The 23,583-nt window shown below is 45.6% G+C and overlaps 2 protein-coding genes and 1 long non-coding RNA gene across 3 annotated transcripts in view; 1 reads left to right on the plus strand and 2 right to left on the minus strand.

Annotated features, from left to right (window-relative positions):
• The window catches only part of LOC114853243 (uncharacterized), a 34,448-nt gene extending 32,057 nt beyond the window's left edge, over nucleotides 1–2,391 (minus strand). The window contains exon 1 of the long non-coding RNA XR_003785525.3: nucleotides 2,249–2,391. This is a non-coding gene — a long non-coding RNA (uncharacterized LOC114853243). The remainder of the gene's footprint in view (nucleotides 1–2,248) is intronic.
• Nucleotides 2,392–5,579: 3,188 nt separating this feature from the next.
• Nucleotides 5,580–10,421, plus strand: tmem161a (transmembrane protein 161A). Its single transcript, XM_029148719.2, has 11 exons — nucleotides 5,580–5,738; nucleotides 6,264–6,367; nucleotides 6,459–6,542; nucleotides 6,655–6,746; nucleotides 6,957–7,113; nucleotides 7,208–7,423; nucleotides 7,553–7,696; nucleotides 7,781–7,894; nucleotides 7,983–8,157; nucleotides 8,328–8,424; nucleotides 8,602–10,421. Exons 1-11 carry the CDS (start codon nucleotides 5,736–5,738, stop codon nucleotides 8,904–8,906), a joined length of 1,491 nt encoding a protein of 496 aa, XP_029004552.1. The 5' UTR covers nucleotides 5,580–5,735; the 3' UTR covers nucleotides 8,907–10,421.
• Nucleotides 10,422–11,782: 1,361 nt separating this feature from the next.
• On the minus strand, nucleotides 11,783–23,369 carry mef2b (myocyte enhancer factor 2b). The gene is made up of 11 exons (XM_055507646.1): nucleotides 23,345–23,369; nucleotides 22,929–23,290; nucleotides 19,758–20,047; nucleotides 16,505–16,571; nucleotides 16,106–16,309; nucleotides 15,797–15,925; nucleotides 15,528–15,723; nucleotides 14,544–14,677; nucleotides 14,272–14,386; nucleotides 14,010–14,121; nucleotides 11,783–13,829 (listed from the first exon to the last, which is right to left on the minus strand). The coding sequence occupies exons 1-11, from the start codon at nucleotides 23,367–23,369 to the stop codon at nucleotides 13,541–13,543; spliced, it is 1,923 nt and encodes a 640-aa protein (XP_055363621.1). The 3' UTR covers nucleotides 11,783–13,540.
• Between the last annotated feature and the right edge of the window lie 214 nt (nucleotides 23,370–23,583).

Here is a 23,583-nt window from a genome sequence, read left to right on the forward strand (position 1 = left end):
CCGATGGGTGACTAGGAAGACTATTAGGCTGGTGCAGTTCACAAGAAAACACGAAAGATACTGACGAAATGTGGAGATTCAAACACGATAATGACGAGATTGACAATAAAAACATTAATAACATATATCTGTATTTATTATTAAGCTTCCTGTTGCTATTATATGGCATCAAATTATCGGTAGGCCTATGTGATGATGTAAACCACTTTATTCAATAATAGGACAACCATCCCACGAATATGACTCACACTGGATTAATAACTATAAATATACGACAACAAAACAGTAAACGACACAGCGCGCAGTCACCAGAATTTTATCATTCATTTTATTAACAGGTAGTGATCATCTCACATATGCTCGTTAAATTGTAAGAAGAACGCACAACATTAAATATGTGTAAATATATCAAATGAATGTAAAATCCCGTGGAGTTATTGTGGACTCCATCTGCCTGTACTTCTGAGTATTTATGACTCCAGAACGTTGAGCATGAAAATTAAAGACTGGACGAAAATACTCCCTAAAGTCTTCAAACTATAAATGAATTGCTATGAAAATAATTAAATATAAACGAGTAGACGGATTCAAGGTCTGAGAAATATAGTGAATATGCAGTATTTATTAATGAATAAGTTCTTGTTTCAGTTAATGTGTAGACTCCATATATTTTGGTTGTTTTGTAAGTCTCTTAAAATAATTATCTTAGCGACTGCTTTTAAATCGTGAGTGCATATTTGAATGGATATTTAATTGTCTATTTGCAGCAATAAATTGCGTGTGTCAATCTCCGTTCTGAAATGAGAAAGTTTAGAAAAGTAGAAACGCACAATCCTAACAAATACGTAAAAATGGACGGTGATAACAAACAACTCAAACATTTTTTTTAAATATTTGTCTTCAAAGTTACTTGCATCAGTTGAGACACGTGCACACAATCACAGACAATCACAGCAGGACGCTCTGGTGTAAATGTTTATATCGTTCATACCGTTTTCCCTCTTAAAACTAACGCTACGACATTTTCTTATTCATTTGGGGAAATTCAGAGAAATTATTTACTGGGAGGAAACAATACTCGTTTTGGTTTTGTTTCAAAATGACTTCAAAACGTCTTAAATAATAAAAGATGGCTTCACTTTGTCTTAGTTAATATGCAGCCACTACACACAGCTCTGAGGATGAATCCTCCAAACCTTAACGCGCCACATTCAAACTGCTTCCGGCTTCCTCCTAAATTCACTCATTTCTGTCAAAAGTCCGTGGTTGTTGCGTCACCACGCTTGAGCTCACTGAGCGCTGCTGGGTTCAATAGTTAATAACTGGCCGATTGAAGTGGACACTTGTGGGAATTGTAATGGCCACTCTTCAAAAAGGCTGGACCTGACACAGGGACATAAAGGTGTCAGAGGTCACACATGAAGACCAACGGGGGGCAAATATTGTCCATCCCTCTGTCGCGCCCCCAAATTAGCACCAAAGGCAGCAGCTAATTGTAATAAAGTATGTGATGATGCAGATTTCTGCTACTCTTTGAACTACAAAGGATTTTAAACAAACATCTAAAGTGAACTCTTAGCAAAGTTAAACAAACTGATGGAAACAAGCTGACTCTTTAGAAAACATCTCTCTGAGTAAATGTAACATTTTATTTAACTTGTCTCAAAATAAATATGTTTAACTGCCTACAGGAACACACCAAAGCCTTTTCTGCTGAAACTTGCAAATTTCAAACATGAAAATGCTGCTAATGCAAAATTACAGTCAAAAAACCCCGAAGCTACCAACAAAAACTCTAATCAATGCTTTGTAGTTTTATTATAGATTATATACCTCTAACTGTCATTTTGCTATTACAAACCCAGGGTTTCTGACAGAGTTGGGTCCCATGACAGGTGAGTGACAAAGTCAAATTAAATTTTAACGGTCATCAACGAAGGATGAACCTAATTCAGAGGTTTGAGGTAATAAGTACAGAGTGATGTTTATGCAGCAAGTCTCTTACACACAGGCAAAACAACATGTGGCAGGTTCCAGCATCCCTCCCACATAAACCAGCTTCAAACAGACATTAATAGCATTTCCAAAAATAGGAACTGTGATCTGTGGAATATTAAGTTTGTAGAATAATTTATGCAAAAAGCAAGATTTTTAAATTAAAGATGTTACAATCAATATCAAAAAAGTAAATAAGACCTATGGAGTTAAAACTATTTTCCACGATAAAAGACAACAATCCTCCACTTACATGTGAGCAGCTTCTCGTGGTTCTTCTCGCTCAGAGTGTCAGTGATGGAGAGATGTTGATCCATTCATTGCCACGTGAGAAAGGGCCAGTGTTCCTATAGCCTTCCTGGTTTAATTGGGAACAGGCTGAGGTTTATGCTAATGAGCGCTGACATCAGTCTTAACAGCCTCCCCTCCATAAAGGAGAGGAGCAAAGGGCCAAAGTCGCGCCTCTTTTCCCAGGCAGCTCCGCCGGTCAAGTTCAAGCGCAGCGCCCACGGCGCGCGCGATTGTCATTCAAAACACGCGAATGCGCGAATCGCTGGGTTATGTGAGAAACGCGTCCCACCTAAAATGTGAGACTTTTGGAATGCGCTTCATATTTTAGCACGAGTGGTGTATCACATCTTCACCAGACGGCTTCACAAGCAGGGCGGCTCTGCTTTTATGCGCCTTTTTGCTGTGAAGCGTGTGTAAGAAATAAAGAACTGTTTTAAATTAATGTCTAACGTCTGTTTCTGACGTTATTGGGCTTTTAGCTGCAGCCTGTTACCATAAATGTTTAGCAATACACATTGAACCATTGTTTTATTAATACAAATTATAAAAAAATAAGTTGTGGAGAAAATAGGTCTGTGTAAACTAACAGACTGAAGATGTAAGATATCAAGATAATTACATTTTATTTAAATACAAGTGTGTGCACGTACACCATGGACCTGTGAACCATGGGGTCGTCTAAGAGAGAAGCTGCAATCAGTCACATCATCCAATTCCACTGCTAATATTGATGTGAGTTTTTTTTTCATTTTGTGAGTAAAATGCTTGATTCACATGCAAGTTTTGTGCAGTTGCTTCAAATTAGATGGTTATTGAGATTGATGTCAATAAAGAAGGAGGAGAAGAAGCATGATATTACTTGTTAAGGCTTTTTCAGGCTCAACACTAAACATAGTTTCAGAAAAAAAAGGAGCAAGATCAGCTCAGCACATTGTCGGGCTGCAGTTCCGAATCCAATGAACTGTTTGTTGCTGCATCATTTGATCTGATGTTTATGATCATAGCATTGCAGACGGTAGCGAGGGATCACTGGTCAATCACTTCCTGGTGACATACAGTGGCCGTGGCTCTGGTAATTAGCAGTCATGATTTACAGTCCACTTCTAAATGAATCCCTGTGACAAAGCAGATCTGGTTCTCACACACTGCAGAGGTGGCAGCAGTTGTAAAAGGAGACCAAACAAAAAGAGACGAGACAAGGAAAAAGCCCACGCTGGAGGAAGGAGGTTCCTTTGATGGAGCACCCTTGCAACATTTGCATATATTCAGATCAGGTGATGAATACCATGCGCGGGGGCAAACAAAGCCGAGCCAATGGCAGCGCCGCGTCCCTGCTGCAGGCTCAGAACCATCCCCTGGTCTCCCAGCAGCACCCTTGGATAGACACAGGGAAGCGGTGTGGGAACCGAGAGGCCCCCCGAGCTGAGCAGGAGGAGGGAGCCACTTGTAGCCCGCGGGGAATTAGCATTTCATTTGTGTCCATTTTCCTCAGTAATTTCTGCCCCGCCACTTCAGCCACAGATGGCTAACATGGCAGAGGGATTAGCATTTGTGTCCGGGATGATAATGATGGAAGTGTTGTTCTAGCCAGACACAGGCTGCGGCATGTCCTCACACAGTGTGACTAATGATTTAATGTCTGAGATGCTGGCTGTGTAGTTTTCAAAAGCTCTATTAGTTCAGTCACATTTCTAGCATTGGGAGATGAAGAAACAGGCATCAGTATTTATTGAAAGGTAATATAAAATAATATAATAACAGTACTCATGAAGTTTAAGCGACCACACAGGGATGAGTGTTTTACCGAGTGAGTAGCTTTACTCCAGATGCACGCGCAGTGGTGCAAACACGGCCACTGGAGACTGCTTCATTTGATCAAACCCACTGCTCTTATTGAACTGCTAAGCCTCTGTGCACAAATTCTCAGGGCAAAAGACCAGACACACCTTCAGAAGCGGTGGCCTCAATTAGCACAGAGTGTGAATTCAGTCAGCTTCAGCAGAGCAGACCACGCAAATTACCCGCACGCACATGCTAAACACAGATTTGAATGCCGTGAGGCTGGGTAGAAGGGCACAATGCTGGTGAAAGGCTGGGCTTTACGGAGGATGAGCCCACATTATGATGCATGTACAGGCCAGTGTGTGTGTGTGTGTGTGTGTGTGTGTGTGTGTGTGTGTGTGTGTGTGTGTGTGTGTGTGTGTGTGTGTGTGTGTGTGTGTCCTGAACCTCCCATGGCTAATAGTTTAAGGCCGAGCGATCATGAGAGATCATTGTGATACATTAACAAACATATAAACTTTGTTGAAAGTTTGAAATCAACCACGTTCTTATTATAATGTGATTAGGTTTTCATCAACCTTAATAGAAAAATAAGTCTTTAATGCATGATTACATCAAACAATCTTCTACTTTTCTCCTCCCTGGGGTCTGTGTGATGCCAAAACTGCACGTCTGAGACTTTAAGCTTCATCATTTGCATAACGTTTGTTTTCATTCAATGAAACTTTAAGATACATGATAGTGGAGGCATAAAACATGGAGATTATCATTAGGAGGATCACACAGAGGCGTTCAGGTGCACTGAGGAAGAACAAGGAGCTGGGACGAAATTTTAATTAGAGATGAGGAGAGGGGGCATGCTGATAAATTAAAACAGTTTTATTTGTAACATGATCTAAATGTTTCTATTCTGTATTTAACAAAGAACAGATGTGTTTTAGATAGGACCAAATATCTGTCCAGTATTTTCATCTGCATTTTGAATGTCTAACAGTAATATTAGAGGCAAATTATATATTTTAATGAGAACTATGTATTGCTATTTGTTGTGTTTAAGTGTTTTAAATGTAGCAGTATAATCACAAGTACCGTTTGTATTTTCAATGTGTGGATTCATGTTCAAAAGCATAATATCATAATCAAAACACACTGTATGTTTTGTCAAATAAAAGCACTAGTTTACCGGGTTGCACATGCTTATTTACAAAGTACAAAGACATATATGTTTAATGTAGTAACATTAGTGGGAAGAGATTTTGTACAATTCAAAAGGAAAAACGTTTTATTTTGTAATTATAAAACAAGCTGTTAATGTGTATGCAGTTACAGCCAGCTTGAATAAATAATTTCCTAGTAATTGAAAATTGCAGCAGTTAAAAATGAATAGTCTCACAACATAATAAAGCGGCTAAAACGCTGCCAATTTAGTTCTTCAGTCTCGTGCAATACAGATCACTACTCAGCTGTGAGTGGAAGCAGCAGACGGCTTAGGTTATGGGTAAGACGTTTAGAATTTACAAAGCTTTCAAAGAGCACTTGAAAGCAACGTGTGACGCCACTGCAACATCCGGGACATTCAGCTGTTTCACATGCCTGTGAGGACTTTCCTGCATGTGAAGTAGTTTTGGCAGCTCCAAAGCTTCAAACTACACATTTCAGGAGAAGATATGGTACTGTACAAACGTCTGTGGTTGGTTTTCTTTTGCATGTGTAAAACTTTGCAGCAGAGGCTCAGTGGCGGGGCTCTTGCTTCTAGTGGTGTGAATGGGAGCCAGTTTGCTAAGGCTAACTAGCTAGCTAACGCTTTTAGAAGCACTGACAGGTGGTGAAGTTGACTAAAATTAGCACTATGGCCATTTGCTAACTTTCATTCATTTTGTACGGGGCTTTTAACACATTACGCGTAATATAGTTAAAAGTCTTGCTGTCATTAAAATTGGTTTATGATGCTTTGTATTAGCTTCTGTCGCAACTTGTCATGAATTACATTAACCCTAAACCCTAAAGTGTTGTATTAACAGAATTGTGTTGCATATTTCTTGTCCTGTGTGCTGAGTCAGTAACATTCTACTGCTTCGTTTTAGACGGGACGCTCAATCTATTTGCTCGTCTCTCTCGCAGCATTTACTGTCCCGTTATGTGTGCAGTTTCCAGGGTTTGACCTCGTACTTAGACGCACGTGTTTTCTCTGACAGGCGCTGATGGGCGTTCAGCTGGTGGTCAGCTTGCTGGCCGCCAGCGTTATGCAGAGGATGGCTCCCCATTGCTCGTTTGCCCGCTGGCTCCTCTGCAATGGCAGGTATGGCAGGTGTCATCACCCCCACAATCAGGTTGCACCCCGTGAGCTGTGCACTTTTTACATGCACGTACGTGTCTGTTGTTTCTTCCAGTTTGTTCCGATTCAAACACCCATCAGAAGGAGAGCTGTGCGCCCTGGCCGGAAAGCAAGTGCCCAAACAAAACCGGAGGGACAGGTGGGATTTGGGGGATGGTCTGACAGCTGCAGTGGCGCCACTCGAGACAGACTGTGTGTCCCTCAGGTCAACAACACAATCGTTGATCATGTGTCCCCTGTCTAATTTCTAGGAGACAGAATGGGGAGAACAAGCCTCTCACAGTGCCCAAAGACATCGACCTTCACCTTGAAAAAGCTCCAGTCAGCGTCATTGACGCTCTTGGTAAAACAAACACTCCCCTGACTGCATCATTATGATGATCTGCAAGTACAAACACTGCTCAAAGTCGGCTGTTAATTCACAACTGGCCCAGTATAATTTACTTTTGTAAGATCCTGTATCACAGAAAATTGTGAGACATTGAGTTTTGTTTTTGTTTAGTTTTTTAAATAAACCCCACTATTGAATTTTGATTTCTGTTTATACTCTTAGTTCTACGTTTCTTCCTGGAGTACCAGTGGCTGGTAGATTTTGCAGTATATGCAACTGGTGTCTTCTTGTTCACTGAGTGTTACTACAGTGTGGTGGATGCCAGCAAAGAGGTCAACATTGGAGCAATCTGGTGTGTTCTGACTGTTCTCTTCAGTCTGTATCCTTCATGTGTAAAGTCAATTGACGATCCTACAGAACAGCGAATAGCGTATCTTCCTCCTCGTTGTCTTCATTTAACCCTAAACCCTTAGAAAGACCCTTCACACTCTGATGAGCCACTACTTCCGCTCTGAAGAGGGAGGTGAGCGCTCCGTGTGCCTCGCCTTTGGCTTTCTGTCTTTGCTCATAGCCATGCTCGTGCTGGTGGTCAGGGAGGACTACCTGGAGTTCGGCCTGGAGTCTGGCTTTGCCAGTCTTTTTGATAATTTGGAAGTTTTTGCCAGACAGCAGGGCTACGCTGACTGGTCGTAAGTATGCACCTTCATAAACATGGCTGAAATATGTCTTAAAACACTTTAATGCTGTTTGAAATTGTACCATGCTGTTTGGCGCTGTGCAGAGTTTACTGACAGATATTTGTGTTTGTTTGACTGCAGAATCCCGGTGACTAAGCTGACGGTGAAGCTTGGTCTGGCAGCCGTCTGTGCATACATTGGGGCCCTGTTGGCCTTCCCTGGGTTGCGACTGGCTCAGACTCATCTTGATGCTGTTCAGATGAATTCTGGCCGCCCACACATCCAGTAAGACTTGCAAAACACCTCATGTCTCATTGACAACGCTTTACCTAGTAAAATACTTAGATTTGGCTAATTTCTTCTCTGCAGGATTCTGCTACACATGAGTTTTTTGTCTCCAGTTATTGTGTTGGTTCTTTGGGTGAAACCGATTGCACGAGACTTTCTGGCCAATGCTCCCATGGGAAAGACATCTGTCACAATGTGAGTGAATATACAACTTTTCTGTCTGTGTGACACAAATAATGGCCAGTAACAGCATTCTTTTTGTGTCATGATCTCATTCCTCCAGAGTCCCCAGTGCAGCATTTGACAGCATGCGTCTATGGATTATAGTGGTGCTGAGTGTGCTGCGTCTGGCGCTGACTCGCTACCACCTGCAGGCCTACCTCAACCTGGCTCAGAAGTGGGTGGAGCAGATGAAGAAGGAAGCAGGACGAATCGCTGCCATTGACATTCAGAGGAAGGTCAGACACTGTTTTTATTCAGTGACTTTGCACCGTGTTACTGCTACCTGTCTGTGGCTGTTGGTTTTAAATGAGATATGTTTTGTTTTAGTCGGCACTGAGTAACACATAACAACTTAGAAAATTATTGTATTTGAATCTAATTGGAAACTGGTTGTCCTGTCCTTCAGGTAACACGTGTGTTCTGCTACCTGACCGTCGTCACACTCCAGTATCTTGTTCCTATTTTGCTCATCCTCTTCTCTACGCTGGCGCTCAAGGCACTAGGTGGGTAGCGCACCTCCAACACAATCATGGCCACCCCTTAATCCAAGATTGCTTAAATGTGTCACTATACTTGTAATGCCAAATTAAGACATTTACAGTTACAAGGTTGTTAAATTCTAGAGGTTTTAGTGTCACTGAAAGGCCCTATGCTAAACCATAATGGCTGACCTCTCCCAGGGGACTTTACGTGGGGCACAGGTGCGGAGGATACACCTGGGGTGACGCCAGCGTTGGTGATGCCCACAGCAGCACCTGTGTCACCCAGCAGTGTTGATGATGATGAAGAGGGAGTGGAGGACATGGAGGAAAACATTCAAGCTACAGTAGCTCACCTGACGGCGACCTTCACAGCGCTGAGGTCCGTCCTCACTCCACTTTTCTTCCGAGGCTTCTTCGCCTTCCTCACCTGGTGGGTGGCTGCCTGCCAGGTCATCAGCTCCCTGTTCGGCATCTACTTCCATCAGTACCTTATGCAAAACTGAGGAACCGAAAAATCGTGAAACATCTTCAGCCATTGTTTTGCTGTGATTCCTGCAAAGGGGACATTTCACAGATAACAGAAATGCTGACAGAATCAACTTGCAGAATTGAAACTTGATGGGAACAGTATGTCTGAGAAAGCAACTGTGTCACCCTGAAAACAGGCAGGCTGTCAATAGAAAATGCAGAGGGAGAACTGGGACCTGTATCACAGAGCAAGTTCAGATTAGTCTGCCTTGCTTTGGTTTACCTGGACAGTGAGACAAGTATCAGTGTTTAATCAGATACGAACTGATGCAACTTGTACACAACACTAAAAGAACCAGAACTCCCAATACGACCCACACGAAATGGACTGTAGGTCCACAGTCCATTAGGTCCTCATTGAGGTGTAACATAATATCTGTTATTACAAGTAGAAAAGTGAGAACCTACAGAAATTAGAATTTCCATATTTTCAAAGTGAAACAAAAAAAAAATACCTCAGACTTTTAAAATGTTCTTTTTAATAATGTTCAGTAGTTTTTTCCTCTTACTGCAGGGAAATCATTATTAAACTATCACACACTATTAAAGCAGGTACACAAAGGTAAATAAATGTAAGCATTTATTTTATTTATTTATAGCTTACAGATGCAATCAAGAAGTGTGACACTGTGCATTTACCAAGGAGCTATATCAGACTTTCATTATATGATAGCGACAGACCGTCGCAGACGCATTTCTTTCCTTTCTCTCGTTGTCAACAAAGTGATTCTGCTTCGCTATGAAGTTGTTTTGTTTGTTTTGCGCTTTGATTTGCCATTGTGTTGTGTAGACATATTACATTTTGTTACCATGGTGATCCACCCCAGTTGATGGTGAGCCAGAGCTCTGAGAAACTTCGAGTTAACGCTGGGAGTGTCCACCTACTGTAATCCACTCATCCGGCTTTGTGATCTGCTTCTATGACTAATGTTCTATGCCAGTGTTAACCAAAAGTTTCTTAATGAAACATTAAAATGCTGCATTTCACATATTTTGTACAAGGGAGCGTATTAGTGCTTAACCCTGTGTAGATCAGCCTTTTTATTTTTGTGGGGGATTAAGTTAATTCAGACCCAGCCTGAGTTTTACTGCAGTTCGAGGCTGATGCTTTATCTAGAGTCTCTTCCCTATTTCACCAGGTGCCTGGGAGCTCAGGAGTTTTGAAAATCTCCCTCTTTTCCAAGCGTTATAAAATGAGCTAAAATTAATTCAAAACTCTTATGAGTTATAATCACTGTTCAGTAATGTATGTGAGACAACGCCCTGGGTTAATTCATTGATTTATTTATGATAAGCATTTGTTAATTAGAAGTGTTTCTGTTCTGTTTGCTTTTAAGTGTGTGTGTGTGTGTGTGCGTGCGTGTGCGTGTTTGTGTATGAATTCTGAACGGATTATACTGTGAAGTTTATGAGATTCGAATGCATGTTGTGCAAACTTCTGGCTGTAGCTGGAATGTTGTGTGTGGCTTAATAAAAGCATCATCTTGGCATTTGTTGTCTAGAATGAAATTTGTCTCTTAGGGAGCATGGGAGACATCGACAAGAAACCGTTTCCATAAACACTTTGGAGCACCACTTGACAGAAGATCATGCGTGATGATGGTCAGTCTTAGTGCTGTGCTGAGTCTTGAACTCTGACCCCAACCTCCCGAGAAGATCATTCTTTAATCACTGATAATCGCCATCGCCTGAGGCCCCTCAGGAGCCCTGGGATAAATCTCCAGCCTCCAGACATGTTTTCTGCAAGAACTGCATCCAAACTGAATTACTCTGTGCATTGGATTTGTATTCTGTGATATAAGAACGTTCAGACTTGCGCCAGTTTTGGCGGCAAAGGAACGTTACTGCGTAGAGGCTCTTTTGTCTGAATGCTGGCATGATTTATTAAAGATAGAATTTGACTTCCACGTTCAGTCAAAAGCCACAAAAGCTTTTCCTTGTCAGCGAGGGGCGGCTGCATCGCTGCCTTTGTGTGTGCACTTGGACATGCTTCATCTGCAGATCACAAAGCCACTGAGAGTGGAGGAACTCAGGAGGCCAATGGTTCCTCTGACTCTACCAGCGGGCGCTGTGTACGCCCTGCAGTTTGCACTGTCCAAGGATGATCGGTGAAGAAAGTGTTCAAGAAGAATGCTTCCTGTGTTGCTCCTACATGAGCACAGTGATTCTTACACATTATTAGCGCGGTCACCAACCAGGATGGAGTCGTGTTCGTCTCCGGCGCGTCTGTGGGAGCCTAACGAACCGGAAGATGACGGGCCGACATATCAATATAATCACATTTATTATGTACATCTGTGCTGGGAGGCCCCGGGCCCCAGTCTCCAGCCGTGGTTGGCCGTGGTTGCTATAGGAACCAGCGTGTGTGTGTGTGTGGGTCCAGCCGTGTCTCAGGGGAGCAGACCAGACATGACCCCGGTGAGAATCTCTTTTAATTTAGGAAGGAGACGCGACAGAGCCGTCCCGGGGCTCAGATCTGCTTTTAGCTGAGATAGATGAGGAGGGAGACGCTCCACGTGGTCACGTTAGGAATAGTTACTATGAGCCAACCGCTGTGGAAATGAGCCATTTTGTGCTGAAAATATTTTTTGGAGATGTCCAGGCTTTTAAGTGGCCCATTCTTGTTCTTTTGGCTTGCTGGCAGCACAGCGAGCTGCCTGACAGGGGCTAGACATGATAATGAGGGTGTGTGTTCAAAAGATGGAACAGAGGTGAATGAGACCAAATAAATGGACACATGAAAGCTTGATAGCTGCACAGCGGATGACACATTATTTGTCTTTAGACACTTTTCTCTCAAAAGACAGGTGATGAATTAAATGTAGAATAAAAGGTCGGGCACAGACAAATGTATAAATCAAACTTTTTTTATTCAAAAAGAATCACAACAAATGTCCATTAAAAAACTGTCCCACCAGAGCATCAAAATACTGATGACTTGGTTTCCCGTGATGATTTTAATTCACATAACAAAAAAATCCACAGCAGCACATGAATGAGACCCCCTTCTTGGCAGGTTTACTGAATCTCTGCAGAGTTTGTCGTGATGCATTTATTAAATGTCACACTTTGTTCACTCACTGGGATTCATCGCAGAGTTTGTCAGCAGTTGGCCGCTCCTCACTGCAAATTCTGTATATTGTTATACATATACATTGTTATACATATACATATACATATATATTCATGTATATTGTTACCGGTAATAAATCTTATACCCATTACTGTGCAATAACCCTGCAATGACCTCATACTCACTCTAACTGTACTGTACTGCTTTGTACTGTGCCAACACAAACTGTTCTGTACCTGTATTCTTGCTCATCTGTACTGCTGTTGTGAGAGGTAATTTCCCCACTGCGGGACTATTAAAGGTTTTCTTATTCTTATTCTCGTTCTGACGTAATTGCTGTTACGATGGCGCCCCTTTGTGGACAATAAGTAAAAACTCATTCGAACCGGAAATTAGAACACGGATAAAAACCCACACCACACGGATATTCAGCACGCAATGAAAATGTATATTACGTAAAAACTCCTCAACAAAAAAAAACAGTCAGTGTCTAATAAAACATCCTACGAATATTTACTCCTGCATTGCACAATGTCTAAGATAAATATCAAAGACAAAGACAACAATAAAGCTAATCGAAATGTACATTATTCATTTGCTAAATAAAGATTGTTATATTTTATTTTACCTGTTAAATAAAATCAGACTTGTGATGTGTGATTGCAAGGCAAAGGGAAAATAGGAAAACCATCACCACCACCTCTGGTCTGAGGCCGAGCACTGGCTTTAAGCCCAAATGTCATTGTGTCGCTCTGTGGAGCAGCGCAAGATTTTTATTATTTTATTTAGCAACGAAAGTCAATGAGGTCATTTTATTAAAAACTTGTTTCATCAAAACCTTTATTGATCCCTGTGAGGAAATGCTTTGGGCAGATGCACATACAGGAGTCTGACCAGTGACCACACACTTACGGATCAAACAAATAATTAGACTTAACCTCATAGTTTACTGTGTAATGCATAACGTTGCATAACGTCTTAATTACAGCTGATAAAAACATGTTCAGTGTACATCTGGATTTACCCCGTGTGAACCAGCCGGAGACCGTATCACTGATTTAGGGGTAAATGCACAAAAGAATATAAACTTACACCTATTTCCTGCTTTTACACAACACAGGCCACAGACCTGCTCAGGATGTGAAGGCTACGTCAATAAAGGCACTTTAGGAGATTTTCAGTTGGTCCCGTTGTTCTGGTGTGGCTACCAGAACAAAAAGGTACGTGACTTACACTGTATTCATGACTCACATTAGCTCCACACACAAAACTAAACCTACTAAAACAAAAAGCGAATGTCTTTTTGCATCTCATCTTAAACAATTGAAGGAGGAAAACTCTTCATCGCCAGGAGAGACCAGCTCCGTGTGAGGAGACAAAGAGAGGCTTTGCTCTCTGGGATGATGGGGGAATTTGTGCGTGTGTGTGTGTGTGTGTGTGTGTGTGTGTGTGTGTGTGTGTGTGTGTGTGTGTGTACATGGTTTTGCTGGAAGTCAGCTGACTGGACGGGAGATGGTGGGGGTCTTGTGCAGCTAGTTATCTCTGCCACCCCATCTCCATCTGCCCCGCTTCCTCCTCCTCCTGGGCGTAGCCAGCTTTGGGGAACTCCTTCCTCTCGTTGGCCGAGTGGGTTTCGGGAGGGGTGTGGTGGGCCGAATCCGAGTTGCTACTGGGGGAGTGCTGCCTAAGGTGGTGCAGGGGAGGAGAGGTGGGTGAGGACATGTGTTCAGGAGAGCTGCGCTCCGATTTGATGCTGAGGGAGAGCAGGTGTGGAGACGCTGAGGAGCAGGTCTGAGCGGGGTAGCAGCACCCCCCACTGGTCATCCTGTGAACAACAAGAGGGAGGACAAAGGGAAGAGTTCAGGTGCAGCCTGACGGAGTCTCATATACACCAACAACCAAACCAGTTACATCCTCTTTTTTCTTTCGTCTGAACACATACACGTTTGCCTGAGTTACATGATGTTTGCTGGCACAAAGACCATTCTGGCCTTGTTACGCTCACCCTGGGCTTCCGTGAGGCCCGTGGGGCTGCTGAGGCGGCTGCGCTGGTTGCCACGGATTCACTGCTCCTCTCTGTAGACTCACAGAGTGATAAAAACCTGGCTGGCTGTAGTCTGCACATAAGATACGAGAGTAAAACAAACGAGCAGCAACAAGAGGGAAAGGATGCTTTTCAATGATATTAACGATCACATTAAAATGACTAAACTATTCCCTCAGAGTTCATTTGCTAACATTTGGCGGAAAAGGATGAGCGAGCGGACCTGAAGCTCCTGGTGACGAAAGGCTGTAACCCCCCAGACTGTGGCCCAGCAGCCCTGCCTTGCTCATGGCCACCACCGAGCTGCCGCTGTGCAGGCCCTGGTACAAGAGACCCCTCTGATGAACACAAAGGGTGAAATAGTCACACTCTCAAATTAGCGCTGCAGAGGCACCAAAACTGTGAGGTGCGAAGGACAAAGCAGCACATTTGCATGTGAGTTTTGATTAGCAGTCAGTACTGGTTGACACCCACTGCACCGATAAAGCCACTTACAGAGCTGTGGTTGGATCGCGACGGACCCCCGGCCTCTCCCCGCAGGCCGTCGCCGCCCAGGTTCAGGTGGGGGGGGCTCTTCACGTCCAGGCTCCGGTTCAGGTTGCCGTGGGAGAACACAGAGTAGCCGATGCCTGCGCAGCGGAAAGGAGGGAGCAGGAAGCGAAAAGAGATCTGAGCCCGTTTCGCTCAGGCGAGAATCTTTTATCTCGGCGCAGCACGTCGGCGCTCGGCGTCTGTGCCGGCGAGCGAGATAAAAAAAGAACTTCTTCTTTTGGCCTGAGCTTTGAATTAGAATCTGGCCTGGCGACGCGACGCCGCGATAACATATGAAATCTGGCATTGGAACGTGGACGATTAGTGTCTAATGACTTCAAAGTGCATCTGAGGCTGAAGGCGGCAGGTGTGATGGGTTGTGTACAGAAACCACAGACATGGTTACACTGGTGGAGGGACAGTTTCACAGAAGAGCTCGCCACACACACACGCACGCACGCGTGCACGCACGCACGCACGCACGCACGCACGCACGCATGCACGCATGCACGCATGCGCATGCACACACACGCACGCACGCACGCACACGCACGCACGCACACACACACACACACACACACACACACACACACACACACGCACACTCGAACACACGTGCGCGCACACACACACACACACGCACGCACACACGAACCCAAACACGCACGCACGCACGCACGCACACACGAACACGCACACACACACACACACACACACACACACACACACACACACATACACACACACAGACTTCCTGTTCACAGACAGCTGCACATTAGGTCAACAGCCTACATGTGAATTTTACACCAACCATTTAGCAAGAAAACTGCGACACATTTTGACAGATTGTGTTTGTTTTCATTTTTGATAAGGCACCTTCGCAGCTGTGAAATCAGCTGAATTAAAGGGGAACTGGCGGCTCTTTCGGGCCCCCGGCCGTTTTCTCACCTGAGTGTGGGGACATGAAGGCGGTGTGTGCGTGCGGCCCGGCGGGGCTGGCGGCGCCGGTTCTGGAGCTCAGCGACTTGAAGGCCGGCGACCTGTGCGCGGCGGCGCCGGACCCGGCGCCGGACCCGGCCGGGCTGGGGAAGCCGTTCTCGGCCGACACCAGGAACTGGGCCTCGGGCGGAAGCAGCGACGGGGCCTGAAACATTGAGCGTTGTGATCACACGGCTGCCTCCTGTGAGCGCAGGTACCAAGCAGTGCTGGGGACTGACATAGAAGCGCTGGCGAGCCACAGACAGGTCCATGCCCTCGCTCAGAGGGTACTTGTCGGCCGCCACCTGCGCGCCCTCCTCGCTGTCGAGCTCCGAGCCGTCGAGGCCGAGGCCTTTTCTGCGCAGGGTCTGGTGCAGAACAGAAAGCGCACACGGAGAAATCAGCCACAACAAGAAGACAGAGGCTGAGACGGAGGCGGGTGAGAACCCGAGACGCCGGTCCACCGCCGTTCTACCTATTTTGGTGAACGCGTGCACCTGCTCGTGCTTCCTCCTCTGAGATCGTGCACTGACTGCGTGACTGTCTACCTCCAGGATGTCGGTGTTGGTGCGGCTCTCGTGCGGCTCGCTGTACTCGGTGTATTTGAGCAGCACTTTGTCCATGTCGGTGCTGGCGTACTGGAACAGACGGTTGGTGCTGTTGAAGATGATGAGGGCGATCTCGCAGTCGCACAGCACGCTCAGCTCGTACGCCTTCTTCATCAGGCCGAACTTGCGCTTGGTGAAGGTCACCTACGGCACAAAGGCCCCACAGGCAATCGTCACATCGCACACGCAAGCTGTCCCATAAGAATAATGAGTGTCAAATTTGACAAACTCATTTTTCAACACGGAAATCCAAACGACTTCATATACATCCCTTACATATTACAGGCTATGTCTTTTATTTTGAAAATAAATAAAATATTGCCTGTGCTGTGAACTCACCTGTCGATTCCGCTGATCCAGAATACGACTAATTTGTATTTTCTTCCTCCCCATTGTTTCTGGTTTTCTAAAGAGAGAGAAAATATTACAATGTCAGAACACAGTACATTTTTTAGTAGTAGTACTTAAGTAGTAGTTATGATATTTAGGGGATTTCTTTCTTTCTTTAGTTGAAGGGGAATAAATGAGTCTTTATAATAAGATGCATACGCTGGTCACAAAATATATGGTTGCATGCATCAACTAGTGTGACACTGTAAAAATAATAGATCACGTCTGTCCTGGTGGGAAACTGCGATACATCTGGTTGAAGTGAGTGGAGGGCCCGTCCCCCGGCCTCGCCGAGGGCAGTGTGTGTATTTTTACCACCATGAGGCGATGCGATCTAAAGTTAGAGCGGTCCTTGCTGGGCCAGCGGTCCTTCCACACAGTCTGGCATCCCCGGTCCGGGTCACCCCGGGGCCAGCGGCGCCCGGCCGCGCTGCTCGGCCCCGAGAGACGGGGATAAAAATACAGTCCGTAGCTCCTTTTAAAGGTTCAGCCGGCAATAGCTTTAAACCAAACAACAGAAAGCAAACGGCGTGTTTTGGAAGGATGGCGACGGTTGAAGCCGCCCACTCCTCTCTCATGAAAAAAAGCAGAACCAGGGCCAGAAGGCAAAGACGTAGACGGATGGCGACTGGAACTGGTGGCTTGTGTGTTTATGTTGGTCCGGACGCTCTACCCTGCCCCTGTACGAACATTCAAAATCAGAGAGGCGACGGCGTGACTTGCGCGCAAGCTAACGTGCGCTTACGTTTCAGCGCTAGCCTTTATTTCAAGCGCTGTGATCAGTCTGACCTGACCCTGCCGCACTTCTCCAATGCCCGGAGGAGTTTTCGCTGGTTTTCCCCTGAATACATGTATTGGCCCTCTCTATATTTAGTTCCCTGTCCCCTCCTGACGGTGCCTAGGCGGATGCGGCCTTCGCGTTCCCACGGCCCCTGAAGTGCCCGCCGTCCCTCCATGTGAGCTTGGCACAAACATCTGGGACATTTGGAGAGGAATCCACCTCTTTGCCTACATCATGACCTTATAAAGTCCGGCGCTATCTGCGTTGCTCAGTGCACAAAGTACACCTCCACACCGACAGCCGTCCACTGTCTGAACGGCAAAACTGCCCACAGGTAGCTGGACCACAAAAGCCCTGAAAAAGGTCTGTCTAACAACTCAGCCACCGCAAAGACTAGTCAGAGCAGGTCAGGCCCTTCTGTTATTTTGGGGGAGGGTTTGTTCTTTGGACAAGAAGTGTGACAAGTCGGCAAGAAGAGAGGGAAGTGGGACGTGTGTTCTAAACAGGGCAAAAAGATCTTTATCTCATTAAGTTCCTCTCCTCTCAAACCTAGAAGAAACTGAAGACTATGGTCCCGGCCACAGGCAGCAAACGCACGGCTAGCGAAGCCGAGTAAATATAGCTGCGCCTCCAGACGAGGCGCGTGGATCCAGCGCCGTACTGTAGCTGTGTGGTTTAGCAGCAAGGCCGACGCAGGCAGGAAAAGCCTACGTGGGCCTTGCACGTCAGCTGCTCCTGAACGTTCTCCCGCACGGCAACCGTCGCTTGAGGTCTGTGAATGCACCGCAGTGCGTTCGTAGCGCACGCACGCTAGCTTCCACCCTAACGGTCAGCGCTGACGTCACTCGCGGGAGAAGAGGCCATTTTAAAATCACCTCGGCTCCTCAGTTGATCACTGGATGAGTATTACAAGTAGTATGAGCACTTAGACGCCTGCTCGCTTGCCCGTGGGTCTTGTAACGTCTACCGGGAGCGGCAGCACCTTTCAACGCTGCCCCAGAGGCAGCGCGCTGGAAATAACGCACACGAGCGGCAGAAGCTGAGCTCTGAGATGCTGTGGGAGCCTCTGTCCGTCACTGGGGACCTCACTGGGGCGACGGTACACGTGCCCAGACGCTCAGACCTCAACGGACTCTACTGGACCTTAGCGTGTTCAATCGCTTGTTTGCTATAATGCTAATTAACATACGTGCTGTTGTGCTGTGTTTTCGTGCTGAACTGAACTGTATGCATGAATGAGAAGGGGAAGAAAAATGGGGCATTTCTAGTGTATTGGTGTTCTGCTTGAGCGCTTTCTTTCCATTAGTCGCTCAAAGCAAAGGTGGCGCGTGCAAATGTGGGCACAGTCACCAAAAATGCTAAATGTGTAGTTCTGTAGTGGCAAAGGTTCCTAGAGCGACCAGCTGATTCAACTGTTGGCTGAATGTGAAGTTCAGCTTGATCGCAGAACTGTAGCGGAGTCGGTGACCCTTGACCTCGGCGCTGAGAAGCCCTGTTTTAACGCTGTAGTCATTTCAGTCGCGCCACAGCAGAGAGCAAAACGTGAAACCAGAACCAAAAGCAGAAAAGACTGCTAGAATATTTGCATGAACAAATACATACATCCTCCCCGCCCTAACTTAGACAGAGCTACGGCTGGAAATTGTAAGTAGTCACTGGAAAAATCACTCAAATCAAAACTGAAACGGTAAAAGAAAAAACCTTAATGAAATGTTTCACACTTTGCGACGGAGGAGCTCGAAGCTGAAAGACGGTCACAGTCAAACGTGATGGCCTTGCGTCTGTGCGTGTGTGGGGCACATTTTCTGAGGTCACACAGTTCGTGGCCTTTGCAGAGAAATGGTGAGGAAATATTTGTCTAATTTTAACAGGAGCTAATTGAATTGCTTTGATATTTTTTTCTAGGGCCAGAATAGCAGAGCATGAGTTGAACAGTTAATCCTTCCACGAACAGCCAGAAATGTTCGTTAACACATATTAAAGTTACGTATCATATCCTCACAAAGACAATGGATGAAACAATTTTTTTTTACTATTTACTGTATAAGTAAGAATAAATGAGCCGTTAAGTTTAAAGTTATTTAAGGTCAGGTCATGCTGCGTTCAAGACCAAAGAGGTGTGTCTGCTGTGAATCCAAATTTATTTACAGCGTGCTAATCTGCGCTGAAAATAACACGTTTGTAAAAATACATAGCTCAGAAATGTTTGGATAATTATGCCCAATAATGACGTCACCTGAAAATAGACAGTTCAAGAATAGCCCGTCTGCGCCCGAGTTGCCAAGCATCCCTGTCTGTTTAATATAGCCTCATCCGCGCGCCGCTTCCACGAGCTCAGCAACAGGTACTTTACCAACAGCTGTGCCACTCGACTACGAGACATAGAAATACATAAATAAATGAAACGAACTCGGATCTCACCTGTTACTGCTGAGCGCCCACTTGATCGAGACCACAAAGGCAGGAAGCGTTGAAACTGGGTGAAACCATAGAGGTTTCGACGAGCGTCCTGGCTGCTGTTCGGCTCCCGTGTTTATGCGCTGACATCCCCCTGATGAAGCGGACGCTGCTCTCCAGCAGCTGGCCGCCGCGGCCCGCCTCTCTCTCTCGCTCAGCACACGCCGCCTCCTCCGCGGCGCCATTGGACGCGCTCCTCCGCCTCCCAGTCGGCGAGTGGACTGCGCGAGTCGCGCGCGCGTGTGCGTCCCGGGCTATTAAACGAATTGTTCGGTCGCTTTTAGTTCGGAAAAGGTTATTGGTCGTTCGGGACTGTATTATTTGCATATTTCTCTAAAACCGTGCACGACGCATCTACGTTATACTACAATCACACATAGAGACAAATACCGAGGATGGTTAATAACGTGTTATATAAAATATACCAAAGAAGCATAGATAACTGTAGAACACCAGCAGACCCCCCCCCTCCCCCAACAACCCTAGATGTTTTTGAATCACACTCTGGAAACCACCACTTTCTCAGAATGACAGAGTATTCATACTGTTCTCTCTGCGTCAAGGCTTCTCACACAGAATATTCAGTTTTGAATGGTTATGGGTGATTTAACTGCAATATTCACCTCTAACGTTTTTGGTTTTGATCTGTTGAGTTAGTTTTTTTCGAGTGACAATCACCAAAAACCTTTATTTAATGAAACTGCATTGTTTTATTTGAAGTGTGCACATGAAAACAACCAGAGAAGACTGAGAATTATGTTTATTTCCCATAAAGTTAACAAGCCACAATGCACATCTTGGTAATCAAGGCTTTGAATTGATCTCACAATCTTGTACAGTGTAGTGAACGCACATCCTCTGCGTTTACATTACTACCTCAGAAATGGAATTATTTGAAAATTCACTACTCTCACAAAGGAGTCCAGTAAAGCTGGACCAGTAGTCTCTGTACATCTACAGAGGAATCACGCTGTAATTTTAGAATGATGCAGTTCACTAGACTAAACCAGCATCATACAGTAAATGAACCTCTAAATTTGACTCAAAAAGTTTTTTTAATTTGAATTCTCAAAATATATTTTGCAAAAAATAACTCAATTACTTTTTTTGCTTTATTTTAAATGCTTTTGGAATAGAACTTCAACATTGTGGCCTGCTAATGTTTTATTCAGGCTCAGTTTATACCTCAGCTGTAAAAATAGCAAGACACCATGCTGCTGCACGCGCAGTCGACTGATTAAAGGCAGAAGAAGCGCGTTGGAGCCTCAGAGCTTGTCTCGCTGAGCGTGATGGTTCTCCACATCACAGCTAAACGCTGCCGTTGCTTCGCTGTAGGCAGACTGCAGTAAATTCAAATCAGAAACACCATCCACGCACGTATGAGGTTCAGGCTCAGCACGTTCATCAACGGGCCGTCGGCTCAAATGAACACAACAAATCTGACTGACGTCCTCAGCAAACTTAACGCGGCGTCTCTGTGGGGCCCAGTGTCATTAGTGACACTTTGCTCTTAACACGCACGTTTATCAACTATCACTGTGTCACTGACGAAACCACAGACAGTGAATGGGGAGAGAAATTAAAATAACAAATAAAGACGTTGAATAGTTAAAGACACTAATAGAAAGCAGACGTGTTGTCAGCCCCAATAAAAGATTTCGAGCCTATGACTGAATCAGTGTAAGCTGCATTATTGGCTATTTTTGAACGTGACACAATGTCCCCCTAAAATTAATACAGCAACAATTTATAAGTGTGGACGACAACTCCATGACTCTGTGAGGCGACACAGACGCACACGGCTACGTATGCACGCGCAGCTTGAAATCCCACGAGGTGCGACGGCTCGAACCGTGCATCTGATGCAATAGTTAGCAACATCCCTGCAGACGGCCACAGCCTTTACCTCCAGGACTCATCTGTGTGGGCCCCATTCAACCGACAGAGACTAGAGCGAGAGCCCGTCTGTAAATACAGCCGCCTAATCACCTGCTCCTGGGGGGAAATGATAGATTTTCTGGCCTTTACGCGAGTGTCTTCTCTATAAATGCATTGTGAGCGCGGCAGGGCTTCTGTCAGCGCGGAGATGGACAGCTGAATATTAAACGCTTATTAATACATAATCCAAAATGCAAACGCAAAGCCGTTGCAGACACTTTACACACATAAAGGTGCCTTTGAGAACTTTCCGTATCAAGTCCATTTTTTTTTTTCATTTTCCTGAAACTTCTCACTTCTGCTTTCGACAAGATCTGCCACGACCCTTTTAGAGCATGTGGTGAGGCTGTCGAATACAGAAATAGCCTCCATGGTCAGTGTACATGTGTGAGAGCAATGGTTCACATTGTGCAGCCTACCTTTATAGCTGCAGTCTTATCTACATCTCGGCAGAATAAAGCCCTTACACCTTTCCCCCTCCACCTGTCCCCAACCTCTAACAGAACACTGAGGCCTCTGTAACACAAGTCACCCAAGTATGTCAGGGTATTTGCGGTCCGGCAGCGGAATGCGCGTGTGTACGTGGCGCGTGTTAATGCTGTTATAAAGGAATGTGGGGTTGTAAAATAGACGGACGCCACGGACAAAATGCAAAAAACGATCTAAACAGGTCGGTTCAGATTCAGAGAGCGACTGAGCGGAGCAGGGAGGGAGAATCTGCTGTGATCTACACCTGCTGCCACTTTACGCAGTAATGGTGTGAGGCCTAATAGACAAGCTGCCACCTTTCATCTTTATGTGTGTGGAAGTATTGGTGTGCGTCTCCCGCTGTTACTCAATCGCATAACCATCTTAAAGGAGCTATAAATAATCCTTTAATCACTTTATGAGGACATTAATCCACAGCCAGTATAAGAACGACGACTAATGGAAGAAAAGATTGTCAAGACCTTTTGTCAATTCATCCTAAAACCTAAGGAAGTCTAAATATCTAATATACTCTCTTCAGAATTGGCTTTTACCTAGTTTTAGTTACAAATGTCAATTAAACTAATTGGATAAACCAAATAGCCGGACGCTCTTTGTTGCTCTGCTGTTTTGTGTGCCGTCAGAGGTCTCTGCCTCTCCCAGGACGACGTCAACGCTTTGTCGCCGACGATCCCGGAGAAAAAGCCCATTGTTGCTGGGAACTTTTTAATCTGGGGGCTTAGAGCCCATCACATGCTCAGACCGGGCAGCGGGGCGCTCTACCGCAGCACGCCGCTGCGCACATCCATGCTGGGGAGGAAGCCGTCCATCCCGGGAGGACACACGGACACGGACGCGTTCACGCGCACGCCCATGTCTGCGCACTTTTGGGAACTTTAGGAGCGCTGGAGAATTTGCGCCAGAACAAACCCACCGCAGACAGGAAACTTCTTTTTTTTCTACTCGGGCAAACTGTGGGAGCGGGATGTCGCACGCGTACAGCCAGCGGTCTCTAATTGTCCTGGCTTTCCTGGGGATCCTGTCCGCCATCATGTCGGTGTTGTCGGTCATTTTGATTTTCCAGCTGCAGGCTCAGCACGCCGCGGCCAAGGACTCTCCCCCTTCCTCCACCTCCTCGGTCGTGCCGGCGCGCGTGCGGGCCGTGCTCATGCCCGTCTCCACGGTGCTCTCTGCCCTGTCCCTCACGCTCAACCTGAGCTCCGTGGTGGTGTGTCTGCTCCACAGCTACTCCTCCACGGAGGTCTGCCGAGGGGACCGCGACACGGAGAGGTACGGTACGCGGCGCGGCGCGGTGCGTTAACACCTGTGACCAGCGCAGATAGTTCCGGCCACTTCTGAGCGGCAGGATTTACAGGTTTAAACA

The sequence above is a fragment of the Betta splendens genome, chromosome 4 (assembly GCF_900634795.4).
Source record: "Betta splendens chromosome 4, fBetSpl5.4, whole genome shotgun sequence".
In the NCBI taxonomy this organism is placed as follows: Eukaryota; Metazoa; Chordata; class Actinopteri; order Anabantiformes; family Osphronemidae; genus Betta; species Betta splendens.

Coding starts and splice junctions, on each gene's coding strand:
- tmem161a (XM_029148719.2), top strand. Junction 6,368..6,458: donor TGGCTCCTCTGCAATGGCAG/GTATGGCAGGTG, acceptor TGTTTCTTCCAG/TTTGTTCCGATTCAAACACC. Junction 8,425..8,601: donor GCTGGCGCTCAAGGCACTAG/GTGGGTAGCGCA, acceptor GACCTCTCCCAG/GGGACTTTACGTGGGGCACA.
- mef2b (XM_055507646.1), bottom strand. CDS start 23,369: ATGAGCACGGCCCGCACGCGCGCCG. Junction 23,291..23,344: donor CACGGCCCGCACGCGCGCCG/GCACGACCGAGG, acceptor CGGCGTGCTGAG/CCTGCAGCTGGAAAATCAAA. Junction 14,122..14,271: donor TTCGTCACCAGGAGCTTCAG/GTCCGCTCGCTC, acceptor TCTTATGTGCAG/ACTACAGCCAGCCAGGTTTT.